The sequence below is a fragment of the Antechinus flavipes genome, chromosome 4, assembly GCF_016432865.1.
Source record: "Antechinus flavipes isolate AdamAnt ecotype Samford, QLD, Australia chromosome 4, AdamAnt_v2, whole genome shotgun sequence".
Lineage (NCBI taxonomy): Eukaryota > Metazoa > Chordata > Mammalia > Dasyuromorphia > Dasyuridae > Antechinus > Antechinus flavipes.
Genome location: NC_067401.1, coordinates 432422052 through 432436060, shown reverse-complemented (window position 1 = coordinate 432436060; position 14009 = coordinate 432422052). Strand labels below are relative to the sequence as shown.

At 38.6% G+C, this 14009-nt stretch overlaps 1 protein-coding gene across 2 annotated transcripts in view; it reads left to right on the top strand.

Annotated features, from left to right (window-relative positions):
- Positions 1 to 3301: 3301 nt before the first annotated feature.
- The window catches only part of PBX1 (PBX homeobox 1), a 326218-nt gene continuing 315510 nt past the window's right edge, over positions 3302 to 14009 (top strand). Inside the window, exons 1-2 of one of the 2 annotated variants that reach the window (XM_051999109.1) lie at positions 3302 to 3961; positions 7369 to 7442. In XM_051999109.1, coding sequence (XP_051855069.1) covers positions 3771 to 3961; positions 7369 to 7442 — 265 coding nt within the window. In that variant the 5' untranslated portion in view covers positions 3302 to 3770. The remainder of the gene's footprint in view (positions 3962 to 7368; positions 7443 to 14009) is intronic. The other variant, XM_051999108.1, reaches the window with a different exon arrangement.

The following is a 14009-nucleotide window of genomic DNA, read 5'->3' as shown; positions in this document are numbered from 1 at the left end:
TCATCCCTTACTTCCTTTTCTTTTCTTCCTTCATTTTTCTTTTCTTCCCTACATCCTTCTTCCTCCCTTTTCCTCACCCTCTCTTATTTCCTTCTCTGCTTTATTTTCCTCCTTTTTCTCTCTTATTTTCCTTCTTGCCTTATTTTCTTTCTCCCTCTCCCATTCATTGTCTTTCTTCTTTCCTTTCTTCCATCCTCTCTTCCTTTTCTTTCTATGTGCTTTATTAAATTTATTAAGTTATTAAAATCATAACTTTAGAATTAGAAGAGATCTTAGTGGTGAAAGCCCTCATCTCGCACAAGGAAGCCAAAGACCAGAGAGCTGCTCTGACTGAAGCACTGCAACTCATACATGGTGGAGCTGAAATTCCAGTCTGGGTCCTCTGACTCTAAATCTATCAGTGTCTTCACCATACCATATTAGAAGGGATTATATTTTTATATATCTTAAATTTTAATAGATTTAGAGCTGGGAGGGATCATGGAGAAAATTGAGTCCAACTTTTTTATTTTATAGATGAGGCAACCTACAGTAATAAATGTGAATGGACATGCTCAGTGTCACACTAATAAACATCAGAGTTCGAATTTGAGACTAGATCTTTTTGAAAATGAATATTCCAAATACAAACTCACCAATCAGATATTCAAAGATCTTCATTTTCTGGCTCAAACCTCTCTCCAAGCTTATGATCAACTTCTCTTCTTGACATTCCCTATCCTTTATTTGCTAATGCATTTTTTTCAGTGCATTGGACTTTTCTTGGAACTTTTTCCTGGCCTGTTATTTCTTCCCAACTCCAATCCATCCATCCTTCAAGGGCCAGATCCATCACCACCTCCTCAATGATTATTTCACTAATCTTTCAACTGGAAATAGTCACTTCCTTTTGTTGTCATCTGCACTCTGCCAGAGGTTCTTACAATTTCTACTATTTCTATGGCACTTTTTCCATAAAGCTTGGTAATTGAGTGCATGGTTTATATCTTCCCTTGAGTTGTAAACTCTGTAAATACAGGCGCTACATACATCATTATATCCCCCACATCACTTAACACTGTTCATTGCAGACTGACTACAAGGATGATTCTGTTGGTGGTGAAGAAAATAGAGTTCCAAAACTGGAGGCAGCGAGATTCATCTTTCTGAGTTCAAATCTGGCCTCAGACATTTACTATCTGTGTGATCCTGGGCAAATCACTTAAACTGTCTGTTTCAGTTTCCTCATCCTTAAAATAGGAATAATAATAGCACCTATTTCTCAGGGTTGTTATGAGGATCAAATAATATAATGGAACTATTATGGCATAATTGCATTGTAGTGAAGTTTAAGTGCCTTTATAACTTGAATTTCTTAATCTTAACCTTATTTTCTTTAGACTCAGTCTAATTTCTTTTCTGAGTCCTTCAGCTTGACTAAGGTCTGTGGTAAATTACATTGCTACCTATTATCAATATGATAATTGTATTGTTTGAAAGTATATTATTGTGGTTTAACTTTCCATTAGGATCTGATTCTTAAAACAGCTTATAAATAAAATAGTTGTTAATAATATGACTTTGTAATTACAAATCATATTCATGCCCTTATGGCTTTGTCCTGTTCTGTCAAGCAACCTGTTAAAAGCTGCTTAGGAATGCCTTAATAATTACCCACTCCACTTATCTTGCCAAACTTGTTTTGTGCTAATGAATAGGACGGAGACTGGGTAATGGGTTGATGCTAAGAATAACATTTTTCATCTGAAGATCTCAAAGCACCTAGCAAGAGCTACTTGGCAACAACTCCTATCTTCATTTGCTGATAAGGAAACTGAGGCTTTAGGTAGCTAAATAATTTCCCTGTTATTCTCCCTGCCACTTAGGGAAAGATCTACTCAATCTGCTGTCCTTTTTCCACTCTACAATTGGGCTTTCCAGGATTAGATTAAAAATAAACAAAAATCAAATTTAGGACTAGACTCTCAATGCTTATTTATGATTTCTTTCCTCATTAATATTTATTAAGGATTTGGTGGAGTGAAAAAAACCTTGGAGCTGGAAGTCAGATTTTGATTCCATTCCTGGCTTCAGTATTTACCAGCTGGGTCACATGGGGCAAATTATTTTATCACTGATTTATTTTTTTCCTCCCCATAAACGAGCATAGTATTTGCATTACTGTTCTCATAGAGATTTTGTGAGGAAAGTACTTGTAAACCTCGGGTACAAAGTGCCCCTTAAATGCGTACCATGAGAGTCTGATTCTAGAGACTATTTTTCCAGCATGGAGGGGGAAGGCGTGCATGGAGAGAAAAGTTGAATTTTTTTAATGTGACCGAATCTTCCTTGTTAAAATTTGTGCTTCCTCAGCATTGTTTAGTGGTATTGTCCTTATTTTACTTCTGATGCAACAAGCCTATTGTTTATTATTGAGACTAAATCTTCAATACATTTGATTTTTGTCCATCTGGCTACTTAGAATGACTCTTCGTTCTTTTTGCTCTAGTTCAAAGCTGTCAAACTAGCGTCCTAAGTTATCCCCTCCGGATCCCGAGGATTTTACAACATTATGTCTGAGAGGGGCTGGGGTCTGGGGGACTATTACCCAAGAGAGTCCAGGGTCTTTCCACAGTGCTTTGCGTGACTTGCAGTTAAGGAAAGTCACGCGTGTCCTTCTCAAGTCCTGGTAAAAAACAAACAAACAAACAAACAAAAAACCCCTGCGTCTTCTAGGAGGAAAAGTGGCAACTGCCTAATTGAATTGGAACTATCGTACTAGTGGCACCTTTAAGGACCGGGGACTTGGTTGTAAGCTCAGCCTCCTTTACAGCCCACCTCTGAACTCTGATTGACAGAGTGCTGGGTGAGGAGGAGGAGAAGGAGGACGAGGAGGAGGTGATGTGAGGAAAGTAGGGAGGAGGAGGGGCTCCTCTTTTCTCAGATGGCCAATCAGGACAGGGGGGCGGGGACCCAGTCTCCCTCCTCCCCTCCTTCTCTCCTCCTCCTCCTCCTCCTCCTTCTCCTCCTCCTCCTCCTCCTCCTCTTTCTCCTCCTCCTCCTCCTCCTCCTCCTCCTCCTTCTCCTCCTCCTCCTTCTCCTCCTCCTCCTCCTCTCCGGCTGTGGTTTTCTGTGTCAGTTTCAGGAGTCCTGAGCCTGAGCTAAACAAAAGCAGGAGGCAGAAGGGGCTGCTGGAGTTTGCAGAGACACGGAGAGGAAGGGAGGCTCTCTCTGCTTTGCCTGCTGCCGCTGCTGGGGGAGATCTGGCTTTTGCAACAGCCCACCCCCTTTGAGATCACTCTGGCTGGGGGTGGGGTGGGGGGTGGCGGGGGGTGGGGGGGAAAGTTTGCATTGCAATCCCCCTGCCTTCCTCTCTTTTCTCCAGATCAATGCATATTTGCAAAAGGATTAAGCCACAGATTTAAGCTCTGAGAGCCCATTTCTGCTTTGCAAAGGAGCCGGGACTAAAAACAACCCAAAATCCAGCTCTGATTTCTTTTCACCAAGTGGGAAGGTGGTTTATTTTTCTTGCTTTTTGGAGTCAACACCCTTCCTCATCAGCCCTCATCCCCACCCTCACCCTGCAACCCTTTCACGCCCCCCCTTCCTCTCCCCACTCCCCATCCTCCCACCATCCTCTAAAAGAGGCAAAGGGATTTTTTTTTGGTCCCCCCCCCCCCTTTATTCTGAAAAGGATTTGGAGACAGCTTGAACGATAAAAAGCCTTGGTAGTTCCAAGGAGCCGAGCAGAGGAGAAGAGGAGGAAACAGGGGCTGCTGTTGCCTTTGGAGATGGATGATCAGCCCAGGTTGATGCATTCCCATGCTGGGGTGGGGATGGCAGGACACCCCGGCCTGTCCCAACACTTACAGGATGGGGCTGGAGGGACCGAGGGGGAGGGAGGGAGAAAGCAGGACATTGGAGACATTTTACAGCAAATTATGACCATCACAGACCAGAGTTTGGACGAGGCGCAGGCCAGGTGAGATTGAGGCTTTCTTTTTCATTTCTTGGGTGGTTTTATTTGTTTGTTTATTTTTTCTTTCCTTCGGGGAGGGGGCGTGGGGAACAATGGGATTTGAATCACTACAGCGCATTCTTTTTCGGGTTATTTCTTTTCCCGTTTTGTGGAGCAACTACATGGCGGAGGAGTAAGATTTACAGGAGTGTTGTTATTGAAAGTGTAATCGTCCATGCCGTGATGTGTCTGTATACATATTATATGTGTGTGTATGTATATGAACACATAAACCGAGGCACCCAGATAATATTGCCAGCTGATCACACCACGGCCCTCAGCACTTTTTACTGCCTTAAAAAAAAAAAAGTCACACAGAAGGCAGAATCGTCAAGTTTGGAACAGCATTCCCCATCTTCCTGTGGGGTACCCCCCACATTACAGGACAACACGTCCCAAGAACACTTTTATTTGCTAAATTATAAGTTGTCTAATTCAGATCTTTTTGATTTTCTTTAATGACTCAAGGGAGGAAAAAAAATTCTAATTTCCATGTTCTCTTTTCGTTCCCTTCCCCCCACGATCTCCCTTCTGTGTGTGGAACAGGGTATTTCTTTGTCAGTAGTTGTCAGCTATCCAGAGAATATTTTGCATATACTTAATGCTCTTTCTTAAGGGGGAAAATGGGCCGTGGAAAGAAGAAAAATGGAATTTTGCTTGTAGATCTGTTGATCAGCTTTCTAAGATTCAGGGAAAAATCACTTGGGTTTTGAATTCTAATTTGGGTCAGTTTCCTAAGCTGCACTGATGTAAACCTTCTCTCTATGTTCCAAAAAACCCAAACAGACAAATAAACAAAAAAATCATGAAATCAAGTATATTCTTTCCTCTTTTCCTCCTTCAGAAATACCTGAAGGTAGGATGCTAGAAATCATACTGAGACCGTGGTTGGATTGTCTGTATGTTGACTCCACGGGGCTTTTGGATGCTCCTTGAGGAAATATAATAAGGAAAAGTACAGTTTTTCAACTTAAACCAGTGTTAAGGAATTGGTATCTCTTGCTCTGGCATTTTAGGAAACTGGATTTCAAAATAAAAACAGAGAATGCCCAACAGCGCGAACCAAAAGCTTTTCCTTCCCAAACTCCTGGGGAGAAAACCCAAAACAAAATAAAGAAGTCTAATTTCCACTTTAAGTCTAGGGTTGTCTTGAAAAGCTTTGAAAAGCAGAATCAATCACAGAAGCGTCCCCTTTTTTTAACTTTGGAAACCTTTTAAAGAAATTTTCTTAAAAAAAAAAAAAGATAAAGAAAAAAAAAGAACAAACCTCAAATCACTTGGCTATTTTGAGGCTTTATGTTTTGAGAAAGTGAGAATTTTGAAATACTAGCTGGAGAAGAAACAGCAAAAAGCATAGATTGAATGAATTATTGTATTATTTTAGCTCTAAGCACATGCAACACGTAACTCAGAAGTAGGGGGATATAGAGGCTGTTGAAAAGTTAGGAAGGTTTAAAGACCCTTTCCTAAATATAAAAGGAGTGATGGGAAGGGGGGGTTGTAGTTCTCTAGAATTCATTGGTACTTTTTATAATTTTATAATCTGAAGAAAAGATGGTAGATGTGGTAAAAAGAGTTCTCACTAACATTTATATTCTAAGCTGGGACTAATTGCTTCATAACAGTGTTTCAAAAAAGCACACATGCCAATAAACTACTTTATTAAGTTTGAGGTGGGAAAGAAAGGAGATGAGTGGATACTATACATCTTTCTGATACTCCCATTATGCATGCATGTGTATAGTATATATATATATATGTATGTATGTAAGTAACTAGGGAGAAACTCATCTTGGGAGTTCACCACTTTCAATGAAATAAATGCTGCAAGAGAGATTAGATTTTATATTGGGATGGAAAAAAAAATTCTCTCCTTATCTACCCCCATTCCCCAAACTACACACAATCAAATAGACGGCGTGTGTAAATGCCAATCATTAAAACTGTGCAATTATTTTTGTTTGTATCCAGATATGTATATAATTAAAAACATTTTGTAGAAACAAATGAAAAGGCATTGATACCTAGAGAAAGACACACTCACTTCTCCCTTTCCCTTCACCCCCTGCCGAGAAGAGGTTGTTGAAATTGCCACCTTACTACTTCCTCCTAGGTCGCTAAGCATAAGGAGTGTCTTTAGTAAATAGCATAAATTTTATCCAGTTTTCCTTTTTCTCATTCTTTGACCGAAGGCATTTATTATTTAGGAAATATATAGAATAGATAGTAAATGTTTTAGGTACAAAGGCATATGTTCATTTGGATACTTTCACGGTCTGAGAGTGGGACTTCAGTACAGTGAAGATACAACCATACAGTGTGCTTCTGGGTTCTTTTCCCTAGGAGCAAAGAGTTGATTTAATTGCATATCTATTTTTTTTTTAACTTTCAAAGGGGTTTAAAAAAAATAGCATGTGTTTTGAGTGCCAGAGGCATACATTAATCTTTATGTGTTAATTTTGGTTGGTAAACAGAAGTCCCTCAATCCATGGGCTGGGTGTGCTGTATTTTGTTTCCATATTAAAAAAAAAATCCTTCTGTTATGAGTAATTACGTAGAAAAATAGAGAGAAAGGTATTGTTTTAATCCTCAAGTTCATGCTGAGCATAAAAACAGCCAAGCAAAGAAGCAGTCTATAAGGCAGAATTGGTTCCTTTTCTTCCCCCAATGTGTGCAAGGTCCTAATTGTAAATAATTGAATTTCAACACCTGCAAATAAGCTGTGTGTGCACAAGAGGTATAATGTGAACATAGAGAAATGAATTTATTCCCCATATGTGTATGTTTGCCCCTGGCAATGCATTTTCATAGTCTTTAACTTGGGGACTGAAATTTTATAAATTGACAGTTCTGCTCAGAAGACCTTTCAAGCATCTTATGTTTATGAGGATGTGGGGGGAGGGGGTGTCTGCAGAATGAATTTGAACACACGGATGAATTCAATTTGGAAAGAAAAAGAAAGACCTTAAAGCTGTGGATGTTGAATAAGAAGTAGAGCTTGGGCAGGGTTATTAACCCATACATTTGGCTTTGCTTGTGCTAATTGCCCTCCGTAGAAGTATTGGTTTAGGAAGGCCACTTTATTGCAAGTGCTTTTTAAAAACTATTCATAAACAGGCATAATTTAGGTTCATTCTGTTCTGTAGTTAAGCCCCCTCCTTTCCCTCTCTTAATTAACATGATTTCTTTTTCCGTGGTGGGACTCTGTACATTAAGTCATAAAAACAATTGGAGCATGCCACAGAGTTATGCCTAGGATATAATTTTGGCTAAACGTTTGGAATTTTTCTTTCCCCCTGTGCATTATCAGCAATTTGATCTGGAAACTTCACCTAAAGCTGCCGTGCTATAATGTTGTTTCTTTCTTACAGGAAACATGCTTTAAACTGCCACAGAATGAAGCCCGCCTTGTTTAATGTGTTGTGCGAAATCAAAGAAAAAACAGGTAGGGATGGCTTTTTCTAGCCTCTAAAACATTTTCTTTCTTTCTCTGGCCAGATGACATTGCTCATTTCTAGCCCTCTGAGAGAGACAATCTTATTTTCTCTCAAAAAAAAGTTTCTTGTTTGCTTAAAAAAAAAAAAAATGAATCAGAGTTATCTACCACTAGAATTCCAAAATAATGAATGTGAACCAGGAACGGTTATTTTCCAAATTAACCCTATTTTCCCTCATCTGGGAATATCTCCAACTGCCTCTGAGGAAAAACAAAAATAAAAACAAAAACACTAAATTTTCATAGAGAGGGAGTGAGCATGTAGCTTTCACTGTGAAGACTTTCTTTTTTCTCCTCCCCTCCCCTCCTCCACGGCCCATTTTTCTGGCTTTCTAATGAAATTGGTGCTAAAATATGAATCCTGAGGTGGGGGGTGGGGGGGAAGAGAATGTATTAAAATGGAGTCTTTTGGAAAAAGACATTCTGAAAGTGAAAGTCCATTTCCTGGAGAGAACCTGTTTTGATTGATAGTAAAATGTGTCTTATTAAGAATGAGGGCGCTTTTAAAGTTTTCCTTTCACTCTTTTCTCCTAATTAAAAGGCCCAAATCAGCTGCTTACTGGGAAAGCCAACCCAGGATGTCTTGTCAGATCTCTCTATAGAAACCTCAATATCGGATTAGGTGATTGGTTAGTTTAGGAGTAGTATCATGTTATGGCAGAGAGATCCTTGGATTTAGGAGGGCATAATGACTTGAGAGTACTTATTCTGTTGTTTTCCTACTTTCCAGACCTCAAACCTTGGACTAACAGCACTTATAGGGCATCCCAGGAGGGCATTTAAATTTTAAAAGCAACAATTAAAAAATAGCAGGCATCAATCAGAGGTGTTCTTAAACAACAGATGCTAGGGGAGGGCATTTAGCAAAATACTATTGTTTGTTTACTTCAGACCTTTGATTTTCTAAGGTGGGTAAATTCCTACCTCGGAGGACCAAGGAATTAAGGAGGCAGATTGAAAAGTGGGAATGGGAGGTGGGGAGGTAGCGAAGGGTCAGATATGCAAAAGAAGGGGCTCTTCTTCTTCCAACTGACTCTCTCATTTTAGTGCAGTGCAAAGTACCTGACATTTTATTTATTTATATATTTTTACAACAAGGAGCATAACAGTCAATAATTCATATCTAAACCATATAAGCAAGGGCATGACATGAATGAAAGTGACAATAAATATGATTGCATGCCCAGTTGATATACATTGATAGTTACACATAAAAGGGGGAGGGGGTGAAGAGAGGAAGGGGAGACTGGGTAGCTTTCTTTTGAGGTTGCTATCCCTATGCCCTTTCTAAAATAAATAAATAAATGCTTCAAAGTGTGAGAAACTGATTAGAAATGTGATTACTTGACTCTTGAAGTATATATAAAATGACTACAGCCCTTTGTTGAATGTTATTTGTGCAGCTTGTAACCTAGACAAAGCACCTGAGCAGTGACATTCAACCCACTTAAGTCCTGAAGGTTGTATTGCCAAAATCTAACCTTATTGGGAAGCTGTTAACTACATTACTCTAGAGACTGTGTAATAGATTATATAGACTGTATATATACATTTCAGTGCAGTTTTTTTTTTTTGGGGGGGGGAGGTGATGATCAAAAACATGTTTCATGCTCTGAATTTATTTCCTGATAGTGAAGAGAAAAATAGCTAAGTTTATATGTTATTGGCTTTTTCTCTTCATCTTTTAAAATTCTTTATTATTTTCCCCTCTACTCTGATGATATTTGCTTTGAATATTTGACTCGTTGACATTCCTTTCCCCCAAAAGAAAATCAGAACTGGTTCCTACTCCCAATTGATTTTTTTCTCTAAAGACGCAAAACCAAAAATCAGCGACATAAAGTTGTATATGATGAAGCTGTCTGAATAGAGTACAGTTTTTGAAGATACTTTCATTACATTTCTGAGGCCAGGATGCAGGTCAAAACTCTTAGATTTCACATAGTGATGAAGGTATTTAATTCTAGTCTTTTTATCAAAGTCTGTTTGAGACATTATATGACCCACTACAAATATGGATTAGGTTGCTGTCTCTTTAATATTGGCTGTAATATCATGATAAAAAGTCATTATATTCATGAAAATAAAAATCCCCAAACATCATTTAAAGCTGGAGTTATTTTTTTAAATGATACCTTATAAGCATATTTATAGTTTTTTGGGGAAAGTAGTTTGCTAAAAATAAGGTTTTTATTTCCTTCAGGTTAAAATAAAAATAAACTCTTTCTGAAAGAATGTGAGCTGTTAAAGGTAGGAACTATTGGTCACGGTGAATTAGCATTACTGAAGAGGAAGTAAATGTAAAGACAGATTTTAGGATAAAGGAATGTTCTGAGAAGAGCTAAAAAATTAGACTTTTTTGACATATATTCTAAAGAGCTAGCATGGGGAGGGCAGTGGTGCCATAGTGGTGGGAAAAGAGTAGACCTCAGTGGTACGTGGATGTTCCAGAATAAGGTAGGAGTTATCTGTGATGTCTTGAAAAGGACCTCTCCAATTCCAGAAGATGATTAGTACGTGACTCAAGAGCTGCTGTTAGACTCCCTGATGTGATGGCATATCTTTCATGGGGTTAATGTGTCGGAGAAACATAAAATGTCTGTAAAGTTGCCCAAGCGTTCTTTTCGACACAGAGATGCCGAAGCAATCCTGTTAGCGCACTCATTCCTTCGTTGTTTGGGGGGCCCATCTTGCCATTACTTTTACCCTCATTTGCCTTCGGGAACATTTTGGTGCTTCCATCTTGGTGACTAGTGTGGCTGTGCGTTTGGGTATTTGTCAATCTAAAGTTTTGATATTTGTCTGCTTTCGGGCCACATTCTTGAACTTGGATTATTGTTAGGAGATGTACAACTCGGAGAAAAGCACAGTAGTCATGATACTGATTTATTCCTTTGTGCTATTTTTAGTTCTTTTTGTTGGATGTTTGGGAGGTACAAAGGAAAACTCACTCACATTGACTTATATGCATTTTACAACTTTAAAAAACAACAACCCAGACACCACTGTCTAAATTACAATTGATTGATAAGTATTTAAGAATGAAATCACTGTGGGTATGTTTAAAAAAATGTAAATATCTTTGATATATCTCTTTGATACGGATGAATTGTTCTAATACCCCCCCTTTTTTTTTCTTTAATAAAGATTAAAGCACATACCAACAAAAACACTTAGATGACAAGCTGTTAAAACAAAACAAAACTGTATCAGCCTATATTTCAACTGCTTTGTGTTTTATACTACTTTCTTACTGTGGAGACCCATAAGACAGACGGAATATAGAATTTGGGACCATTTACTATGACTTTCCTTTAGTCTTAAGGACTATTTCTTGTCATATGACATATTAGCAGTAGTATCAGGGGTAGGAGGGAGAAAAGAAGGGAGAAGGAGAAAGAGTCAACCAAATTCCATTTCTTAAAAAGACCTTGAATTTTTTTTTTCTCTTGAATCCCCTGCTATTTGTCTTATTGGTCAAAATCATGGAGATTTTAAAAGTAGGAAAAACACTCAATTTTTGGGGGGGTGATGCAGTTTACTAAGCAGAATATTTATAGCTGGCAATGAATAGCTGCAATTGTTGTGAACAGTTTTTAATTTTAGAACATAATAGCTATATCTGGCACTTTGTAGCCCCTTTTCCTCTGTGCATTATCTGCATCGAAGTTAAATCAAATCATTGGAGGAGGTAAATTTTTTTTTTCCCTTACCACCCCTTTGTTCTCTTTCTTTCTTTTTCTCTCTGTGTTCAATTAACACCCCCATCAGAGAACTGTAGTGTTTTTTTTAAATGCCTAGTACCGTATTTCACTTCTGACACTCTCCCTTATTATTCTCTCTTGCCTTTTCTGTTTAATATAGCAATTATATTATGGAGTTTCTCTCTCTTCCCCTCCTTTAAAGCACTGGAAGAGAGGAGAAAATAAAAGAGGAAAGGAGAAAAAAGAAGAGGAGAGGGGAGGAGAAGGGGGAGAAAAAGAAAGAGAAGAGAAGGAGAGAGAGAGAGAGAGAGAGAGAGAGAAAGAGAGAGAGAGAGAGAGAGAGAGAGAGAGAGAGAGAGAGAAAGAGAGAGAGAGAGAGAGAGAGAGAGAGAAAGAGAGAGAGAGAGAGAGAGAATGTATGTGTATGTAGGTGCATTGGGGGTATTATGGAGGGAAGCTGTAGAAATGTATCTGATGGTTTTGGGCCTTGGGCAGGGGACAAAGAAGTAACTCCAAATGATCTAAAGTGCTCTCTGATCAGATTCCTTCTGGGAGTCGAGGTGGCGGGAGTCACTTTTCTGAGATACTTGTCTTTAGCAGGCAAATGCTAGCTTAGCTTTTTTCTCTTCTGATGAGAAAGCTTAAGGAGGCACTGTCAAATCCCATGGATTTAAAATATCTATATCTATATTATTATTATTATTAGAGAAGAAAAAATGGAAATTATAAGAACAAAGTTCCATTATAACACTTTATGCAAAAAAATGTGTTTTTAATGGAGAGGTAGAAAGATTAGGGAGTATATTATTTATTAGAAATATCAATTCCAGCAATAGAGCTATGGCAGTGGGACGAACAGACTGGAAAACATGGAGTAAGATGAATTTTTCAGTAAACCTTTCCAGTAGGGTATCTATATGATACATTTTGAAAGATGGGTTTAGCGACAGAAAGGGAGAGAAAAGGATTGTGACTCTAGTTCTTGGAAACTCTCTGAAGGTTCCCAGTCTAAAAAATGTCTGGATATCTCTAGTCAGTTTCAGAAATATAGGACTTATGTGTGTTGGGGGAGTTGGCGCCGGAATGGGGAAGCAGAGATTGAAGCCAAAATGAAGGAAGTGGAATTGGATATGTTAGGGATGTGTGTGTGTGTGTGTGTGTGTGTGTGTGTGTGTGTGTGTAGATAGAGAATTACTGTCCAAGAGAGTTTGGTTCGCCTGTTGTATCTCTTTACTCTGGAGTAGCCGAGATGCACAGATGGACACAGGACTACCCTTAGATGAGTGTGGTTATTTCCTCGTTCTAACAGAGGAAAAAGGAAGAAGGATTAAAGGGCTCTGGAAGGGCTGAGGATGGCATTGCCCACTTGTATAATTACAGCTTTCGGCGGGTACTCAGGTGCCTTCCACTGCTGTTTGCTACTGTAACATGCATGACTACATCAGCCTCTATCTTAGTCTGTCTTCATTGAAGAGGGTGAACTTTATTTATGTCTCAAAAGAAATCTCCAAACAAATAAATAGAACCAAACTCTGAACACAGTCAAACTAAGGAGGGTTCATTTCCCCTCCCGCCACATATTTTAAGTAACATCTGGGTTATTAAAATCATTGTTAGGAAATTTTGTTTGTACCTTTTGGTTCCATTATTTTTTAGATGGTTTAAATATGTCGTTTTCCTGCTGTGTTTGAGAACTTCCTCAGGCAGGCTAACTCACAGCCTTGGTGTTTTGATTTTTGCTTTTGTATTTGTTTTTCTTTCTTGTGGTTGTTTGTTTGTTTGTTTGTTTATTTTAAAGTATCAATCTGAGTATCCAAAGGCCAGAGTTCTGATTTGGGCTGAGCCAGTTCCATTCTTTATGTGTTTCTGTGACCCTGGGCATGGCATTTCACATGTTTAGGTTCCTCAGTTCAGCACAGGTCCTGTGAAGATAATTACCCCTGACATTCTCCTCCTCAGCCTTCCAAGAGGGGTGTGGTGACAGATAATGAATGCAGCAATTGATAAATAAAAACTGGTAGAGAATTAATGAGATGTTTGCAAAGAGCTTTGAATTCTCTGGTCTATATAAACAAAATATGCTATAATAGTTGTATGAAAGTAATAATATTAGGGCACATGACACAGTTGGTTTCACATATTGTTGTGATGGTTAACTCTTTCGGGATAGGTAGGTGCCTTTTAGTTAGCAAGGATCCCCTAATTTACTTAAATTGTTTTATTAGTAAATTTTAAGCAGTAGCACGTCAATATATATTCCTTAAAGAGAATCCTGTAGGTCCATATTTGCCTTTCTGTATCTAAGCATTTCCTTGATCAGTGCTGTCCTATTACAATTCTGTAAATAGACTCTGTTGTTTATTGATGAAAATGATATAATTAGGTCCTGAAGCCCTTCTTCTATATTATAAAGGTGGTTGTTGAAAGCTCACCAATATAGCTAGCTACCTCTTGATTATCCATGCTAATGAAACATAGAATTGGGCATTGCTAATTCAGAAACTGCCTTTTAATCCATGGTTTGAACCATATTTTTTGTTGAATCTTTTATCAGAAATGCCCCAAAATCCCACAATATTTTGGATTTGAGATTGATTTCCTTTTATTTCTCCTCTCCTTGCTCTCTTGGAGGTGCTAATGAGCAGTGTGTAGACCTGTCTGGGAGGACAGAAGTCACTTGAGAAAGAAAATCAGACAGGGAAACAAGGAAGAATAACAAAGGTCTTGCACATTCTTCAAATGGGGCAATAACCTTTGAAAATCTAGAGCTGAATTTATCGCCAATGGCATTTTTCCCCTTTAGCTCTGGAGA